The sequence below is a fragment of the Clytia hemisphaerica genome, unplaced genomic scaffold, assembly GCF_902728285.1.
Source record: "Clytia hemisphaerica strain Z4C2 unplaced genomic scaffold, Clytia hemisphaerica genome assembly, whole genome shotgun sequence".
Classification (NCBI taxonomy): Eukaryota; Metazoa; Cnidaria; class Hydrozoa; order Leptothecata; family Clytiidae; genus Clytia; species Clytia hemisphaerica.
In genome coordinates, this window is record NW_027104535.1 from 237445 (window position 1) to 257253 (window position 19809).

General features: G+C 34.9%; 2 protein-coding genes across 2 annotated transcripts; both read left to right on the forward strand.

Moving 5' to 3' along the window:
* The first annotated feature begins 329 nt into the window (after positions 1-329).
* LOC136822517 (uncharacterized) lies at positions 330-10200 on the forward strand. The gene is made up of 9 exons (XM_067078783.1): positions 330-417; positions 533-840; positions 1446-1609; positions 2974-3069; positions 3569-3727; positions 5282-6158; positions 6337-6572; positions 6820-6998; positions 7746-10200. Exons 2-9 carry the CDS (start codon positions 579-581, stop codon positions 10066-10068), a joined length of 4296 nt encoding a protein of 1431 aa, XP_066934884.1. The 5' UTR covers positions 330-417; positions 533-578; the 3' UTR covers positions 10069-10200.
* A 1511-nt stretch (positions 10201-11711) lies between these two features.
* On the forward strand, positions 11712-19264 carry LOC136822522 (uncharacterized). Its single transcript, XM_067078788.1, has 9 exons — positions 11712-11778; positions 12278-12459; positions 12644-12709; positions 12923-13084; positions 14903-15014; positions 15461-16120; positions 16569-16804; positions 17286-17467; positions 17880-19264. The coding sequence occupies exons 2-9, from the start codon at positions 12391-12393 to the stop codon at positions 19102-19104; spliced, it is 2712 nt and encodes a 903-aa protein (XP_066934889.1). The 5' UTR covers positions 11712-11778; positions 12278-12390; the 3' UTR covers positions 19105-19264.
* Positions 19265-19809: the final 545 nt, after the last annotated feature.

The window sequence follows — 19809 nt, forward strand, 5'->3', positions numbered from 1 at the left end:
TTAAATTTTGAATTTTTAAATTATTTATCATTATCATGTAATAATAACAATAATAGCCATACATTTATATCCTAAAATTATTTATTGTTTTCTTGAGAACCGTTTGAGAGACAAGAAAGAAAATTCATTCTTGTTTTTCTAAACTTGTATTTTTATAAGCTTCGTTGTTTTTAAGATTTCACTTGCAAAATGATTTCAAATTATGATATTTTCTAAATAAGTCCTGGATTCAAAACCAACTTAGCAAACGGAGATTTTCAATTTATAGTGAAACACTTGAACTGGATATTGAAAATCATGAATTATTCCGTCACTTATGTTTTATTTTTAGAAAAATCCTTAATAAATGGTAAAATGATTATCCACATTAATAATTGTAAGGCGATTGTAGTTTGCATCAGATCTCTAAAGATAAAGGTACGTATGAATTTCAAGAAATTATTTTCATATTTTTCACATGTATTTTAACAATTTTAAACTTTAATTATGTGCTTTAGGGGATTAGGTTATAGAAAAATTCATTTTCTTTAAGGTATGATACTGTAGAAATGACTTGAAGCATCATTTAAAGATTGGTGATGAGTGATAAACCTCGCAGCCATGTGTCCAGTTGGACAGATCAAATAGAAATTGCTCGTCTGCTTGATGGATTGGTTGATGATGTCATCCATAGAGATCGCACCGTCAACCGAATTAACAAATCAACAGGAACATTATACAGATGTGACGATCCTTCAGTTATTGCAGTTGCTCATTCCTTTGAAGAAATGAATCGAATCATTGAAGAATATAGAAGTCGACCTGAAAATGAGTTCCATAAATTTTCTTGTGGGATTTCAAGTAAGTTGGATTGTGATTCACATTGCATTGTTGTATGGTTTTATCTTGTAACTTCTTTCTTTGCAATCAATTATTGGTAAAATGGCCCTATTATTGGGTTGAGAGAACGTTTGACAGCTCAGGACAGCCTGAACAACCTCTATAAGATCGAATATTGTACCTAGATTTCATGGGGAGCTAGATTTTAGAAGGTGGGGGGGCTAGATTTCCGGGGGACCAAGATTTCAGGGGGACCTAAACCTCGATAGGTGCTATGAATCTCCACCCTCTGCTTTGGATATTTCGATTTCAGGATAATATTTCAGGAGGAGGTATTCTAGGTATAAAATGTGTTCTTACAAATGTGAAATAAGAATAAGAATCTTCGGCTGCAGTAGACAATGTTGACCAGCCAGATCTTACCATAAAGTTTGGAAAATAATACTTAGGGTTGACCTGGGTTGACAGCTATAATAAATATTGAGCTTTAAGACTGTCCCTTATAGTGTTTATTACTCTACTCAATTGATCACCTATTTTAAAACTTCAAACTAGGATGGTCACATAGTAGCTCATGTTAATAAATTATATAGATCCGAAGTTTATGGTATATCTCTACTTTTTAGATTGTGGAAAAACACCGAAAAAGTTCTGGATTAACTGGTACATCAGGGATGAAAGATATATCTTCAACAAGACCAACAAATGGTGCGATGATTCAGAACTTGAAGGAATGCCTTACATTAAACTGGGAAGAGATATTTTTCTATGTGATCTTGGAAGGGACCAGGTAAATACCGTGTAGTGTTTTGTCTAGTACTTAAGTCCCCACCACTAGCTTGATGGGAAATGATCCAATCTATCCCAGAATGCGAAGCTGTACGATGACCAGCGAAAAGTGGCAAAAATATATTGAATTTTCATCAGAGAAAAAAACTCAGCTGCAATCTTGGTTATTTGCCAAAAATCTTTTGAAACTAACAGAACAAGAAGTTTGAACCCGACCAGGAAGTTTGAGCCCGACCAGGAAGTTTGAGCCCGACCAGGAGCGGGAATTTAAGTTAAAACCATGAATATTCATGTTAAAACCTAATCGGGAAGACCCTCCCGTTCGGGAACCACAATTCTGCCCGTTCGGAAAGTTCTCGGGGCTAGTGGTGGTGGCTGTTAGTAGTTGTTCAATTTGCTCAAGTAGTCACGTTCTCAACTTCAGTTGAGCTATAATCTGAGAATGTCTGTATGTATGTATGTATGTCTGTCTGTATGTATGTATGTCCGTCCGAAAACTTTAGGGCAGGCTGGACACTTCAAAAAAGGTCGGATTTGGCTGAAATTTGGCACACTTGTTCCTTGGGTGAATATCTGGGGGTGTTTTTTTCATTTTTTGAAAATTTTGATTTTTGGGGCCTGGGGACGAGTTTTTCGCCAAAACGAGGCTAAAACTTTGGGGCAGGCTGGAGACTTCAAAAATGGTCCGATTTGGCTGAAATTTGGCACACTTGTTCCTTGGGTGAATATCTGGGGGTGTTTTCTTCATTTTTCAAAATTTTTGATTTTTGGGGCCTGGGGACGAGTTTTCGCCAAAACGAGGCTAAAACTTTGGGGCAGCCTGGAGACTTCAAAAATTGTTCGATTTGGCTGAAATTTTGCACACTTGTTCCTTCGGTGAATATCTGGGGGTGTTTTTTTCATTTTTCAAAATTTTTGATTTTTGGGGCCTGGGGACGAGTTTTTCGCCAAAACGAGGCTAAAATTTTGGGGCAGCCTGGAGACTTCAAAAATTGTTGGATCTGGCTGAAATTTTGCACACTTGTTCCTTGGGTGAATATCTGGGGGTGCTTTTTGCATTTTTCAAAAATTTAGATTTTTGGGGCCTGGGGACGAGTTTTTTGCCAAAACGAGGCTAAAGCTTTGAAGCAGCCTACAGCCCTCCAAAATGGTCGGATTTGGTTGAAATTTGGCACACTTGTTCATTGGGTAAATATCTGGGGGTCTACAATTGGGCCTATGAATAATTTGAAGCCACTGAAGTTGAGCCCAGTGCGTTGCGCACGTTCGACTATTTTAAAACCAATCCATTATTTCAATTCAACTATTTTTAATGTACTTCAGAAGCTAACATGTAAATAAATCATGAATTATTTTCTTTTTTAGAATGTTTTAGCAAAAGTTAGCAGGGAACAAATGAAATTTAACCACTGTCGAGCTGCGATTGTTGTGAGACAATTCGTTTTCTTTCCAGAATACAAGGTATTGATAATAATTTATTTACTTCATATGCCTGTAGATTAATGGTTTTATTTTTACATAAATATTCCCGCTTCATATCAGACACATATTTCATATCAGGGCAGTGTCTGCCTATTGTTATAATATGCCGATGTAAGCAAAAAATGTTTTTCTTTTCCTCTCTCTGACCAATCTTGCTCCACATCCATGTCAGTCCAATGTACAAAAGCTTGGGAATTAAAATTTATGAGTATAAGCAAACGATATCACTCTTATTTAAAAACAAAACCTTTAAACTGACTCGACAAAATTTGAAGAATAAAAATAGAAGTAGATTTATTATTTTCATATTCCATTGTTGCTGATTGCCAATTTTTCAGATTTTTGAAAAATGTGTTTATTTTAAATTCTTTCAACTTATTTTTCGGCTGCTTCATCATTAACGAGTTTGTTAAATTTGACAGGTTTTCGATACCTGAAATTAGTTAAAAATTTAATTTAAATATTTTTTATCTTTGAGGCAAACAGGATAGCCTCTCTCAACCCGTTTACAAAAGTAGCTGCTATCGAGGAACGACTTCAAAAGAAACTGAAAGCTCATCAAAACGAAATTGAAAAGAAAACTGTTTACATCATCACTTTTCCAAAAGACTCGCACCACAAGAATCATACAACAGAGGTATTTTAAAGGGATAACCAGCTATTTTTTATTGTCAGATAATGTCACAGAGTTGGCTAATTCTGAGAAAAAAACTCACAGACATTATTATCTTTTAAATGTTGCAATTAAAAGTTAACAACGAAATACAAACCTTTTCTTATGACAGCAATCGCAGGGCCCCTTTCCTTTGACGTCGGGATTCCACTTTGTTGATATTTGAAATAGTGACGTCAAAAATCTGTTGACCTTGGAACAGTTTCACCTTTTGGTGTAAAAGCGAGAATTAATCAGACACTCTAAAATACATCTGAAAATTAAAAAAGCTGGCTATCTGTCAATTGAATGCAATTTTAAAAGTTTTCTTAAAAATGCCACACCCACTTGCGCCTAGCTTTTACTTCCCGGCATCTATCTGTAATAAAACGTCACTGAAAATATCGCTATTCTTTTTTTCATGTTCTTTCTTTCGTAAAATAATATTTTTGGACCTACCCCGGTGGAGGTCCTATAAATTAACCTTTGTCCGTTCGTCCGTTCGTTCGTCTGTTCGTTCGTTATTAGCTTTCCTCATGATTGGCTCGTTAGTTTTTTCTGATTTTTTGCACAAAGATGCATAACTATAAACCCTCGAATGTGACGGAGCTCGATTTTCAAAAAAAATAATTTTTCAAAGTCCAAAAAACCCGTTTTTTGGACTTTGTGAAAAATTAGGTCGTTAATTTTTTCTGATTTTTGCATGAAAGTAGGGTACCATCGTAGGTAAAAGATGGCTTAAGCAAATTTTTGCAAAAAAATTTTGTTGGCTCAAAAAACGCATGTTTATCTATAAGAATCACTATTAATAAGCATACATCAATGTTCTTAGTCAAATTACTCAATTTTTTTATTAGATAGTTGTTTTTTTTGCTCATGAGGGCTTACTTTTAAAGAATATATGTGTTTAGACATGAAATTTTGGTTGTTTGGCTTGTTTTTATAGAAAAACTGGCCAAGTTCGATATTTTTTTATAATCACACTATCAATTCCTTAGGTATTAGCGTTTCTCGAGATTGGCTCTTTCATTCTTTATGATTTTTTGCACAAAGATGCATAACTATAAACCCTCGAATGTGACGGAGCTAGATTTTTGGGAAAAAAATTTTGGGGTAAATTTCAAAAAACGGATAAAAAAAGGGTTTTTTGGACTTGTTATTTTCTGACTTTTTGCATGAAAGTAGGTAAAAGATGGCTTCAGCAGATTTTCGTAAAAAAAGAATTTTTCAGCTCAAAAAACGCATATTTATCTAAAAGAATCACTGTAAGCATACATCAATGTTCTTAAAATTACTGAATTTTTTGATGAGATGTTTTTTTGCACTCGAAGTCTTCAATATGAAAGAATTCTTCAAGAGTATGAAATTTTGGTTTCTAAACGTGTTTTTTATAAGAAACAAACGACTAATTTTAATAGATCGCCACTATTTGTGTTCTGAATGATTATTTAATGGTCACGCTTATGTAGATATCAATTATATATGTGTTAAATGCATAACCAGGTAGGTCCATAAAAGTATCACTTATTTTCTTTTAAGGTTGACAAAAGCACACTTTGTGGAGAGGTCACTCAAAAGATTCAAGACCTTGTTCTGCAAGACATATCAACTAAATCTATTAAAGAAGAAATCGATCACTATGTCACCAAAAGCATGTTTTATAAACAAAAACCCCCTGGAAAAACTGATGGCCGATATTTTCCTGATCCTGCAAGAATACTGAATCTCAAATACAGTGTTTTGAAGATGTATGTCGTGCAAGAATCACAGATTGAGCTGTTAGAAAAATCCTTTCAAACTTTAAGGGATGACTTTGGAGTAGAAGTGACCTTTAAGATTGACCAACCTAGAGATGTCAAAATTGATTTCGAATTCATCATCTCCAGAACGTCAAGAACCGTCATTAAAACGAAGAAATCTATTGACAATAATGTTAGAGTCGTAAAAAATGTTGGTCAAAATACATCATCTTCTGAATCTGACAGTGAAGACTCAAATCCACAAAACGTTAAACCAAGTCAAAATAGAAAGTGTAGAACTGAAACACATACAATGGAACCGACTCCCCTCAGGAAATCGCAAGATATGAAGATTCAGCAGGTTTATTTATTCTATCAAACTCAAAATCAACAATATCTTCTTAGCAGATATGGATATTTTGTTCATCTCACTAAAATCAAGCCTAAACAAATTGGCTGCAGAACTATCGCTGTTTCATTGTTTTTAATTTGCGTGCGAACCAATGTGGATTATCAAGTCGTGGGGACAATACTTTGCAATCGATACAATGATCATACGAAAGTTTTGAGGGAAGCATTGGCAGAACTCAAAGTAATCAACGAGCTTTGGAAACCAAAATATTTCATCATTGATCCATCGAAATCAATGATATCTGTTGTTGAAGATATCTTTCCAGGTATTTCAAAAATGAGTATTTCAAAGGTCCTGCGTTAGTTTCGCCTTATTAGTTCTCAGTTATTAGTTATCGCTTTTTAGATTTTATTTCAAAGTCATTTGAAATCATTTGAAGACTTTTGTTTCTTGCACATATTTGTTACATTGTTATAAAGATATTAAATTTCTTGTTTATACAGATGTGGATTACTATTTCAACAAGGATGCTGGCATACATGAATGGGAAGAATACTTCGCAGATCCGTTAAACGGTGTTAAAGATTATAGTGAGAAACTGCTCAACGATCTGAAACTCTTTCAGATGTCTCAATCAGTCGAAGAAATTAACAATTTGATGAAGAACGTCCAAAGATGTCCTGTATGGAATAAAGATGTCGATGTAAAGTTCAGAAACAAGTGGTTTTCTCTTTCAAAGGTTGAAATATTACTTTATTGCCAAGTTTGATAGTGAAAGCACATTCTTAACCCTATCCCAAATGCTGTGACTTTTTCATGATGTAAAGAGGAAAGCCAAAATAAAAAAAATGAATAATATTTATTTCAGTGATTAACAAGTTAATATGCTTCTAACTTTGATATTCAAGTTCAAAGCCAAGTCAACATTGGGGTATTTTGGGGTATTAGTTTTGTTTCATTGCTTATTTGTATTCTTCTTGAAATAGAGATGGACAAAACACTCCCTACCACAACCCATTTCATTGCTGCTCAAAGAAGAATGGTTGGGTGAAATGTTGGAAACTTACGAAGATGCTGTTCTTTTGTCAACGTCGAGAACGTCAGATGGAGGAATTTATAAATTGATTGAAAGACTTACTTCAACACCAGATACTCAATATGAAAGGTTTGATATTCTTATTTTGGGATGAGATTACTCACCAATTAGGCCCATTTCCGTCGGCCTTTGTTGGTGTTTATGGCCTGTGGGATATTAAATCCTTCGAGTATTCGGTCTTAAATAAAATATATTGATGAACTGTAACTTCACTTTGTTGATTGTAAACAAGTTACCAATTACAATGAGGTGAATACAGTCGCTCTCATATTGTTTTCTGACCAGCCACCAGAACCGTTGGAAAACCAACGGATCCGGCGAGACTCGAACTCACAACCATGCCATTCGCGGGCATTTGCTCTACCATTGAGCTACGGGTCCATGTGGAACCCGATGACTCAATTGCCACTGGGTAAAGCTGGAAGTGAATTCTTGTCTACTGACTGGTCAGAGACGATGAATTGGGAGAAATACATCTCCACATTGCTAGTGTGTTGGAATCCACCAACTACTACACTAACGGAAGGTTTGGGCATGCAACCATAGATATTAATCATGAATATTGCCCTTATGTATTACATAAGTTACCAAGTTACCAATTAATTGTGAAAACTGATAGACTTTTTTAAATCAGGAAGGATCTAAAATAACCATTTTTGAGTCAAAGATTCTTAATGTATAAATCAGTATAAATCAATCAACATTTTCTCAATCTTGCTACTCGTTTGATTCGCTTATCAGTTGCTACTTCCAAAGGCTCTGATTCGCTTACCAGTTGTTATTTACTTATCACAATCTTTTTTCTCATTATAATAGTTATTGCACCAAGAACGACAAACATCACATTGATTGCCAGTCATCTCTGAAAATAGTAAGAAAGGATTCAACAAACTTAGCTGGTATCCCTTTATTTATGATGTCACATATGAATGGTATTATCAACTCTGTTAATAAACTTAAAGCAACAGTCAAGAAGCTTTCTTTCGGAAAATATGAAGTTCATACCGTAGATAACCCTAAACAATATCAAGTTTTATTTGGAAATCAAAAGACTTTCCCATCATGCACTTGTGTTGAATGGAACAACAATGCATTGCCTTGTCAACATATCATACATGTGTTTAAAGAATGTGATTTGAGCTTTAGCAATTTAAGTTTATTGTACCGATTGAATCCTTGTTTCAAAATGGACGACTCCTGCATCAATGTTTTTGGTTCTTCAATTGAAAAGAAAGATGTGGTAACACAATCTGATATTGACCCACTTATCAAGACAAGAACAGTTGCAGTTAACACCAAAATGATATACCCTCTGATAGCGACAAAAAAGAAGAGCGATTCCCAAGAAAAATCATCAAATAATAAGATGAAGAATAAAACATCTCTTGATGACATCATCATTGGAGATCTTCTGAGCAAGATGGTCGACAAAGTCGTGTCTCATGAATCAAGCTGCAAAAAATCTTCGAAACAAAAGAAACCCTCCTCGAACTCTATCAGAGGACGCCCAAGAAAGTATGGGAAATCTCGTACTGAAATAGTTATTGAAAACCTTCTGGACAAAATGGTTGACAAAGTCGTTGCAGAAGAATCAGGAAGTGAATCTAAAAAACCTTCGAAACGAAAGAAACCTTCCTCTACCTCAATTTCCAAGAAGGAGAAAGTTAAAAAAGCAAGGAATGCCAAAGTCAAGCCAACTGGTGATCGTGAAGAAACTCAATCAAATGAAATGGTAGCTCGAATTAAACGCGAAGTTAGAACTGGATTAAAAACGATGAGCATTCAAGACGCTAGCCCAAAAACTATCGTACTAGTAAAATTATCTACGGTAGAGAAGGTTCATCCGCCCACAATGCAGAAAGTTCAACTGCCCAATGTTCAGAGAGTTCATCCGCCCACAGTGCAGAAAGTTCAACCGCCCACTGTTCAGAAAGCTCAACCGCCCACGGTTCAGAGAGTTCATCTGCCCACGGTGCAGAAAGCTCAACCGCCCACTGTTCAGAGAGTTCATCTGCCCACGGTGCAGAAAATTCAACCGCCTACCGTACAGAGAATTCGACCAACCACACAGTCTCAAGGAACAACCGTTCAAATACATCAAGGCAATAATCAACCGAATGGAATGGAGCAGCTTGATGGAACGATCATTTCCGACCAACGTTCAAATCTTTCAAAACAACAATCTTTCCAGCAACTGTCACCAGCCAGACAGTCAAATCAATCCAACCGAATTCAACATCGTGACAAACCAGCTCTCAACGGTCCTTCCAATTTAAAGTTTTCGAAAAAAACGTCTTCTTCAAATGCTATTCGAGTTAATAAGGGTCCATACCCAAATCTAAAGGAAATGCAACAGAATGCAAAAAGACAATCAATGAAAGAGCAAAGTCTAAACGCATCAAACATTAAATCAAACCTGATGAACATACAAAATCTGTTATTCCAACTCAATCCAACAGGCAATATTGTACTTTCATCTACTGAGCAAAATGTTTCTCAAAATAAACAGTCCATTGTGACTGTTGCCAGTTCTAATTCGGTAGGTCTTCAAGCAGATATTGAAACTGCTGTCATCAGTCAAAAAAAGGCACAAGTTAATGCTTTCTTAAATCAGACACCAAATCCAAATTTTAACGGACAAAAACAAAATGAACGCAACCACCTTGCTGGATATACTAATGAGCCTATGGTTCAAATCAATACCCTGAATAAAGAAAGAAGGCCCAAAAGAAAAGACAAAAGAAAACAAACTCAATCGAATTTGAAGAAACGAAAATCTTGCGAATTTAAACAACCGGAAAAGGTGAAAATTTTGCCAAGAAAACATCTTAGACCAAAAATCTCGGACATTTCGACAGAGTATCAGTACCCTGCGTTTGTCGGTCAAAAATCTGCCAATTCAAATCTTAATCAGTTGCCAACTTCTAAAGACGGGGAATCGATACAAACCAAAATCAAGATTGAACCAGATGATTTTCCTAATATCGATATTGACATTGAATCTGTTCTGAATTCGGGGGAAAATGTAAACATGATGTATAACAAACATGATCCCGTAGAAGAATCGTTGGAAAAGATTTCAAAACTAAAGAAACAGTTAGATGCTAGTCTACGAAATGAAGCTTTTGATGCGTTATGAAAATATTGACGCATTTATTTTTTGTATTTTCGTTTCAATGTTGATAGTTTTGAAATCATTTACCCTAAAGTTAAATTTATTCCTATTCTATTAGAACCTTTTAGAAAACTTCCCGTATAATTACTTTATTAATCTATTGGTGCTTATTCCTTGTTTTCAAGGTCAAGTAGAAATATGAAAAAAATGAAATACTTTAATGGGATAAACTTTCGCGGGGATTAAACTTCTCGGTTGGGCCTATCCGCGAAATTCAAAAATTTCGTGGGGATTTTTAATTTCGCGGATGGCACTATTGGGTGGCAATATTTTCACTACTTTGTGTCTTTTACTGTCAACTCATGCATGTTGGTTGCTGAAATACACATTATTTACCCCTCTTTGGTGCAAGTAACCATGCAAATAGTATTTATTTGACATATTTTAAGTTTTGTTTAGAAATATTTCGCAGGTGAGGCACTTCCAAATTTCAATTGGGACTTAATTTCGCAGATTTTCGCGGATGACACCCAAATCCGCGAAAAGCGCGAAATTTAATCCCCGCGATAGTTTATCCCATTAAAGTAGTAATTTTGTTAAATTTGAAATGATATCGTTCAAGATAAAAAAATGAAGATTCCTAACAATGAACCTACCATTTTTACAGAAAAGTGTTTCTTAGCTTGTGACAAAACATCGAATCCAAGAAAACTTTCTCGGTACATCAGGAATGAAAAATATATCTTCAACAAGAACGTTAAACGATGCGTTGATTCTGAACTTGAAGGAATGACTCGAAAAGCTGGATTTGGGATTTTTCGATCGAGCCTTTCTTCAGCATATTGTAGCCATGTCATCAAGTAATTTTTTCATTTCAGATATATAGAATATACAAAAAAATATGCAAATTTGAAATGGAAAATGGAAGATAAGTTAAGCAAACCTCTTGAAGGAGACCACAACGATGAAGAAACAGATAGCAATGAAGAGATTCTAGAACCAGGCGTTCAAACTCCTACCCCTCCTCAACACCACAAACACATGTCAACTGAAACACTATTCGAGAATGAGAAAATCTCTCAGATGAACTAATTTTTGCTTTTTCGCGGTTTTTTCGACAAAACTGCGAAAAAAAGAACCGGCGAATTACAAATTTGTCCATTTTTTATCATTTGAAAAATTTTGAAAAATTCCAAGAAAAACGAAAGAAATGTTGCCAAAATAGGGGAAAACCGCAAGAAATTAATTCCCTTGAAATACGTTTTTTTGGAATTATTTTTCGAACGTGAAAAAAACATTTCCCACTAAAATTAGGCTGCTGGCATCCACTAACGGATTCGTGCTCCTTATAGAGGATGCTTAATAAGCTATTTTTCCTTTGTCCAGAGATTTGCCGCCTTTAGCCGATATACGGCCGATATACATGTTTAGCTGGCGAGTGTCTACAAATATAACATTACGTAATGTTTAAGTTTTCTGTGAGGCAACAAATCATAGATTGGAAAATATATTTGGATTTCGAAAAAAAAGTAGGCGGAAGGAAGTTTGCTTGTTTTTCTTCCTTCTTTCTTGTTTAATGTGGAGATTTTGTAAAAGATGAGAAATTAGATTTATTGAATTTAAGTGCCCTGGTGTATCTTCTGTGTGCACCAACAAAATTTTGGCCAGAATTTCAACGTTTTGTAAATGGTAGAACAGGCTGTTTACCTCAACAAAAAGGAATTCTATTCAACAGTAAGAGTTTTTTATTGTATAGTATAGTCTCTTTACCCCGAATCTCTATAACTCGAATGTCTGCAGGTTTTCTGGTCCCTTCAGTTGATAATGCCTTATAACCTTACTCTATAACTCAAAATTCTTTTAACTCGAAAAAAATTGTGTTCGTCCTGCGTGTTTGGCTGACGGAAACCCTACTTGTCCATGAAGTAACGAAAACTTTTATTTGAATCAGTGTTAACACTCATTGCAATAAAAATACCTGATTTTTTTTTCATACTCATATTGCAATCCCTATTATAGAAATAGTGCCCCCCCCCCTTTTGAAGACGGAGTAACCGAGAAAAATTTGGATTTTTAGTAGAAGGAACCAACCCAGGAGGACACTTTTCATAATAGACGTAAAACTTTGGCCACCTTTTAAATGTTTAGTGATTTGCAAGTTTGATTTTTAAGGGCATTTGGTCCATTCATTTCTCTTTTACAATTTGACTAACCTTTTCGATATCCAATTTAGCTGATGAAATTCAATCTACTAATGTTATTATCAATTGGTATACGAGAAATGAGGAGAGCATTTTTCCTGCTGCCAAATCAAGATTATGGCGTGACGATTCAGAGCTCGAAGGGATGCCTTACATCTATTGTGGAAAGAATGCTTATTTCGCTCAAGGAATGGATGGGAAATTCACAAATGAGGTGATTCATTTTGCTTTTAGCCAGAATGGATATGATTTGAAAGCCCTTTAATCATTATAAAGTTTTTCAAAAGTTAATTTTGGAAATTCTTGTGCTTTTTTAAAGATATAAAAACTTTTCCTTTTATTTATTTTCATGTTCTTTATTGCGAATTTAAATTTAAAATTTTGTTTTTCCGTTCCAGGAAATAAACATGTTGGCAGAGGAATCCTACGTTGTCAGAAAAATCATTGTTTTCCCTGGGTTCAAGGTGTGAACTTGCTTGTAGTTTAATCATGATGCTTTTTAGCCCTGCTGACCTAGCCAAAAAGGGATACACGATGATGTTTCATTGGTTATGGTATTTTTCTACAACCTCGCTAGACTTTGGCTTTTCAAACATTTTGGGTGTAACGAACATCATTTCTCTCTTCACCATTCAAACTAATCATGAAATTTTATATGAAATATATATTACTTTCAGTTGTTTGAAGACAGGTGGAAGAAGAAGGAGGTCGAAAGGCTAGAATCGCTAATTCGCAAGCAATTGGAGCAAAATGATAAGCAGTTAGACAAGAAAGTCGTTTTCCTTATCAATTTATCAAAAATGGACCGATCTCTTGAAAAACCTGTCAATCCATCCAAGGTAAATGCTGTAAAGTTTTAATCATAAAAATTTCTTGGCAGGAATACACGGTCTTTTTTTGTGATTATCAGATTTAACCCTTTTTGAAATATTCTTATTATATTCTTAATATTCTCTTATATCTTACACACTTACTTTGTTGACTTTTTGGCTTACAAGGGTTGCATTACCTTTTCTAATTCAATTCTTTTAAATCTCAGAGATTGATTTCAATTTGTCCTTATGTTTTGAGAAAATCTTTGCCTCTTATAAAGTCCTAATAAAACTCTCATTGAAAAGTGCGTACCTTATCGGTAGAAATTTCGTCGGTGGAAAATTTCGTCGGCAAAAAATATTCGTCGGCAAAAAACTTTCGTCACTTGCTGGTTTTGGTAAGCGCATTAAGGCCGGGGAAAATATTCGTCGGTAAAAACTTTCGTCACTAAGCGATTTTTTCGTCACTTTTTACCGACGAAATTTCTACCGATAAGGTATCTGCTACCTACTCTCGGGTACCTAATAGCCGCCCCCCCCCCGCTTATTAATTTTTCGAAAATTTTCCACCCAGGACATTCTTATTCCCAATCCCCCCCCCCGCTTATTAATTTTTGGGAAAATGTTTTCGAAAGTTCCCTCTTTTGTCCTAATTCTGCTGTATTAGCCTCCTTTTCAAAAATTTTCCACCCAGGACATTTTTATTCCAACCTCCCCGCTTATTAAGTTTTGATATTTTTTTGGAATTTTGCAACTGAATCTTAGAATTTCCCTCTTAGAGCATTTTAAAATGTAAATTGCCAATTATTCCCCAGTAAGACTCAAACAGTTTTAAGAAATTCCATTTTTTGCTTCAAACTATGCTGAGTTTGGATCCTAACCTAAGAATACCTTAAGAAGATGATTTTTCTCAAAAAGTTTAGTCTAGCAAGCTAGACGACTAATTCATACATAGTAGAAATAAAGCAAAAAGTAATAAAGTGAACAATTTTAGTCGTCTAGAAACCTTTGTGCACTAACTCCAAACAAAAGAAAAGTGTCAATATTTGCAATTATAATTTTTTCCCGCTCAAAATAATTCTTGAGAAAAACATGTATGTGGATTTGTGTATTGAAAGTTTTTCATTTGAGTTGATTTTGTTTTGAGAGTTTGTTATTGCTTGATAAATTGTTTTCTCGCTACGCAAGTTTCTGCGTAGCTAGCCCCTGTATCTATAAGGCTGGAACACCGGATTCTTCCAGTTGTTTATACAAACTAAATCCCGTATTATTATTATTATTAGTATTGGTATTATTAGTATTACACGCATTATAAACGACTCCAGTCTACAAAAAGTTAAAATATCCATGATGAAATGGAAAAACATCATTCTTACAAGAAAAAACTTGTACGTAATAGTTATCACACGGTGCAGAGTACAATATGGGATACACGCTTTTTTTTTATAAGAATGGTGTAAATCCATTTCATCATGGATAATCTTAACTTTTTTGGGAAAATCATCCTAAAATATTCTTACAACATTCTTAGGTTATGATCCTAATTGACAATTTATAATTTAAAATGGTCTAAAAATGGCATTCTTAGCTTGAGTAGCAAAATTCTATGATGGTGATATTCTTAGCATATTCTTAATTTTTTGGCCATTTTCATCATGGACATTCTTATAAAGTGTATTCTTATAAAAAAAAAAGCCTGTATATTTTTCGAGTTCAGAATTTTCGTCATGGATATTGTACGAGTGAAAGTGTGATAACTGGTTTATCATCAACTTGAAACAACTTTAGCCAATCAGATTGCTTATATTTTTCATATTGATGATAACATATTTTAATTTGTTACAGGCTGTGAATCTTCATGTACGAGTTCTATTCAAGATAGAACAATTGACGTTGCAAGGTTGTACAAATACTGAAATACAACAAGGCATCGATGATTTTGTGGCTAATGAATTATTAATACAATAATGACCGGTTAGTGAGGGCTGTACTGAGAAATATTGCCCGAGGTCAAGTAACGACCGAGCTTGCGAGGTTGTTGCGTTGACCGAGGGCAATATTTTCAGTACAGCCCGAAAAAAACCGGTCATTATTGTATTTGTTAACCTTTTTCCTTCAGCTTCGATTGATTTTGAGCGCTTTATTCAGGAAAAATAGCGAAATAAAGCAGAAAAAACAAGCGAAAAGAGATGAAAAATTGCTATAATTTCTGACGTCAGAAATAAAAAATGAGAGAAATGATGTCAACGCATTGTTCATTTTCCTTTGAAAAAGTGACGTCACAATGAATTTTCCTAACGACGGGCAACTCTGGACAATGTAGGCCCGTCGTCATGCGAAAAGAACCAATTGCATTGCGCTAAAAGTCATGTAGCCCGCTTCGAAAAAGTAACCGGTTAACAATCATCAATAAAACACCTCCATCTAAAACAAATGAACGCTTCTATCCACCCTTCCCAAAGATGAAAGCAGTAAGAGATAACGCGTTATATATCAATACACTTACTGCAGATGACATTAGAAATTTGGTTAAGTTTTTTAATACTCTAAAACTCAATGATGAATCCGATATAGTGTTCAAGGTTTATCAATCTCAACCGAGAAAAGCAAAAGTTAAAGAATTAGATACAGAAAAAGTTTCAACGTCTGATGAAGAACTAGATTTATTACGTCAATTGAAACTCGGGGAATCCTATAGTAGAAGAAACTTTATCAAACCTTCACAATGGGATTTTCCAATTCAGCAATATTCTTTACTTCATCAATCTGAACCCCAGCAGTACTTGCTCAATAAGTATGGATCTACAATACACATTGTTGAGATTAAGGCTGAAGACTATGGTTTTAATATCATTGGTGTTTCTTTGTTTGTATTGTTTGTTCGAACCAATGTGGATTATCAAGTTGTTGGGACAATACTTTGCAATCGATACAATAATCACACGAAAGTTTTGAAAGAAGCTTTGACAGAGTTTAAAGAAATCAATGAGTTTTGGAAACCAAAATATCTCATGATTGATCCCTCTGAGTCGATGGTTGCTGCTGTCAAGGATGTATTTCCAGGTAAACTTCTATTTATTTCCATACTACCCGTAAAATTTGTTCCTCTTCAAATAAAAATGTGAGAAATGTTTTGACTGTTTCTTCAAAAGTTTAGTTCAAGTTACTTCGTTCTGATGTTTTTTGTTAGATTTTGGAGAGTCCAATTAACGACACCTCATTTAACAGTCATACAAAGTGAGGTTTATTTCGTAATCCAGTTGAAGAAGGAGTGTCCCGAGAGTAAAAATTATCTTGAAATTTCCAGGCGGTAAAAGACTGGTTTAAGTTCGTCAACCCTCACTTTAAAGAATTTTCCAAGGCTGTCTTTGCAAGTTTTGCCAGTTTTGCCAGGGAGTTATTCATACATTTCCGAGTACTTCTTTGAATTAAAAAGGTTCTTCCACCCCCTGTATAGATTTTTTTAATGGGACAGTCCATTGAATGTCGTGTAATTTTCTTTTGTCTTCAGGATCTGAGTTCTTTTTCAACAAAGAATCTTGCATACGAGAATGGCAAACATATTTGACAGATCCTTCAAACGGTGTGAAAGATCATTCCGATAAGATTCTTGGTCATTTGAAAGCACTACAGATGGCAGAATCGATTGATGAAGTTGACCGTTTGATGGACAACATCCCACCTGAAGAAGATTGGTTGAAATCTGTCGAGTTTTCTGGAGATGGCTTCTGGATATCACAATACGAGGTATCGTGAAATTTGTTTATGAAATACCATTTTTAAGGTGTTCAAGTTACTAATATAGTGGAATCTCTTTAACTCCGACCTCTAGAACTCGAATGTCTCCTTAGCTCGAACAAGTTTTATGGTCACTTCAGTTAACAATGCTTTATAAACCTTACTCCATAACTCGAAATTCGAACAGATTTGAGTTCCTCATGTTTGTTTTACTACATTCCAACGGACATCTATCAATCCAGTCTATTTTCTCAAATTTTAGCCATTGTCGGGAAATTTAGTCCTCGCCTAAACCTCTATGAAAATAAGAGAAATTTGTTGTGAAAGGGACCGATTCGCAAATTCGCGAACATTTTATAAATTCAATACACCAAAAAAATCCAAGCGAAAATTTATCCACCTTTAAAGGTTTGTTCTTTTTTCTAGCGCAACCGATAAAATGATAAAGAATGATAATTATCACCAGAGTTTTGTTATCTATTGCTTTCAGAAATGGATGAAATGTTGCTTACCAAAGGATTTGATATTCTTTCTACGAGACGACTGGCTTCGCTCTGCTGTTCACTTTTATAGAAACATCCTCGAATCCTACTCAAAGAAGGACACCAAAGGGTTGATGATGTTGATGGCGAAATTAACGGACGAGAAACCAAAGTCTCGCTACTCGGACAGGTATCCTTGTTCCTAATAAAAGAAACAATTCTTCAGCTATTTCACCACTTTGAATCAGAAATTTAATATCGTTTATCTATGACCTTTCAAATAGATTGCTCTCTTCTCAAAAAAGGAATGAAGTTCTTCTAAAAATTAACAATTTTTGATAATTCCGTTGAAAACAGCCAAAATTCACAGGAGCTATGCACCCAGACTTTAGTGGTTTAAAGTACATCTTGTCTATCTATTTTCATTATTTCTCATCGGAATAAAGCAGTTTGGCCTCTGAATGATAATGACAGTTCGTTTCAAACTAATATTGACATAACTGTCATCAGGGGTAAAAATTTCTAATCAGGGAAATAGTATTGAGCCTTTTTTAGGAGTTTAGAAGTTGTCGTAAAGAATCTCGTTTATTCAATTTTTTTAGTTATGTCTTGAAGAATGAAATGTTGTTCAAAGATGCCATGAGTGCAGCAACTCGCTATTCGTCATTCGAAAAAAACTTTGGTCTACCATCATTCATGATGTCTCATTGCGCAAGCATAATGGACAATTCCCAAACAACAAAATCAAACAATACCGGACATACAGTTACCCTGGGAAACCAAAGAACTTTCCCATCATGCAATTGTGAAAATTGGAAATTTAACAGAATGCCTTGCGCTCATTTTCTGAGAATCTTCAAAGAAACAAATGCTCGGTATTCTTCCTTAAGTCCATTGTATCGTGCAAGTCCTTGTTTTCAAATCGATTTATCACGTGTTCGGAATAAATCAAAAAGCTTATCAAAAGGCAATATTCTTCCATCGGAAATTGTTTCATCAAATTCAACTGCAGAAATATTTGCATTGAAAGACCCTCCGATTGATTTCCAAAATGAATCGAAACAGTTACATGAGAATGAAGTAAGGGAGGACGTTCATTCTTCGAGTAACGAGAAATCATCCGCTCATCATCAGGTGCCACACGTACAATCAAAGAGAAAAGACGAAACAATACTTTCTCATAAAACGCAACTTAAAATGTTGCCAAATACGGCTTCCAAGTTTCCTAGTTTGACTCCAATTATTGGCGCAAAGATATCACCTGTGACTCCAATTTTTGGCGCAAGCATTTCAGATAAGAATAAAGCTTCACAACAAATTGAAAAGTTGAATAGCATACCATCTGAGAATGAGAAGATTCGTACTTGGCTTCAAGAACAAAAACTAAGGAAAAAAGATGATAGTTCAAAAACGACAGGAACTTCAAACCGTTTACAAAATAAGAACTCCAAGCAAACATCAACTTTAAGCCAACCTGAAAATCCTACTAAGCGTAAAACAAATTGCGAAATTATTGGTGAAAAACGCAAATTACTTTCTAACACGAAATTTCATGTTTCTACAACCACAAAGAAATCGAAGCGGCTATCACAAAAAATGAAACACAAAAAAACTTCACTACAAACTGAGAAACAAACTTCTAATACTACTGAGCAAGAAGGGACATGTTCAAATGCAACAAAATTACAACCTAAAACGTACCAGTATGCATCTTATGTAGAACCATCAAAACAATCAGCTTCTTCATCAGTGAGCAGTATTCAAAATGAAGGGTTGATTCCAGATGTTGAAATCAAGGACGAGTCGCAGTCTATCCGATTTCCATGAGGACATAACTTGTGAAGAGTCTGCTAGTTTGTCGAGCAATAATGAAAATTTATGATAAATTTCATGTGCAAAAATCGAAGGAAAACGATTCAGTTTGGAATTCCGTTTGAATATATATTTCTTATAAGCTGAGAAGAACAGAAATATATTTTTAACTTAAGGCCCTTGTTATCAGTCATTTAAAAAAATGACCCCCCTGACTTTTAAAACACCTTGCCGAAAACATTATCTTAGGCTCTGGAAGGAAATATGTTCCATATCATTGTTTTCCTGTGATTTTTAATATCGCTTATAATGTATTGTATTTGTACCTTAAAGCTAAGGCTACACTGATAGTTTTTTTAGGCGGCTGCAATGCAATTAGCGTTGCGTTGCAAGCACGCGAGAAATTACAAAATGTAGCACGTCAATTTTTTCTGCAATTGCTCTGCAACGCAATAAAAATATTGCAGAACAAATTGCAAGTGTCTGCAACAATTTTCAGGCGACTGCAACGCAACAATTGCATTGCAGCCGCCTGAAGAAACTATCAGTGTAGCCTTAGCTTAAGGGAACTAATTTTTGCTTTTTCGTGGTTTTTTCGACAAAACCGCGAAAATAAGAACCGGCGAATTACAAATTTGTCCGTTTTTCATCATTTGAAAATTTTTGAAAAATTCCAAGAAAAACGAAAGAAATGTTGCCAAAATAGGGGAAAACCGCAAG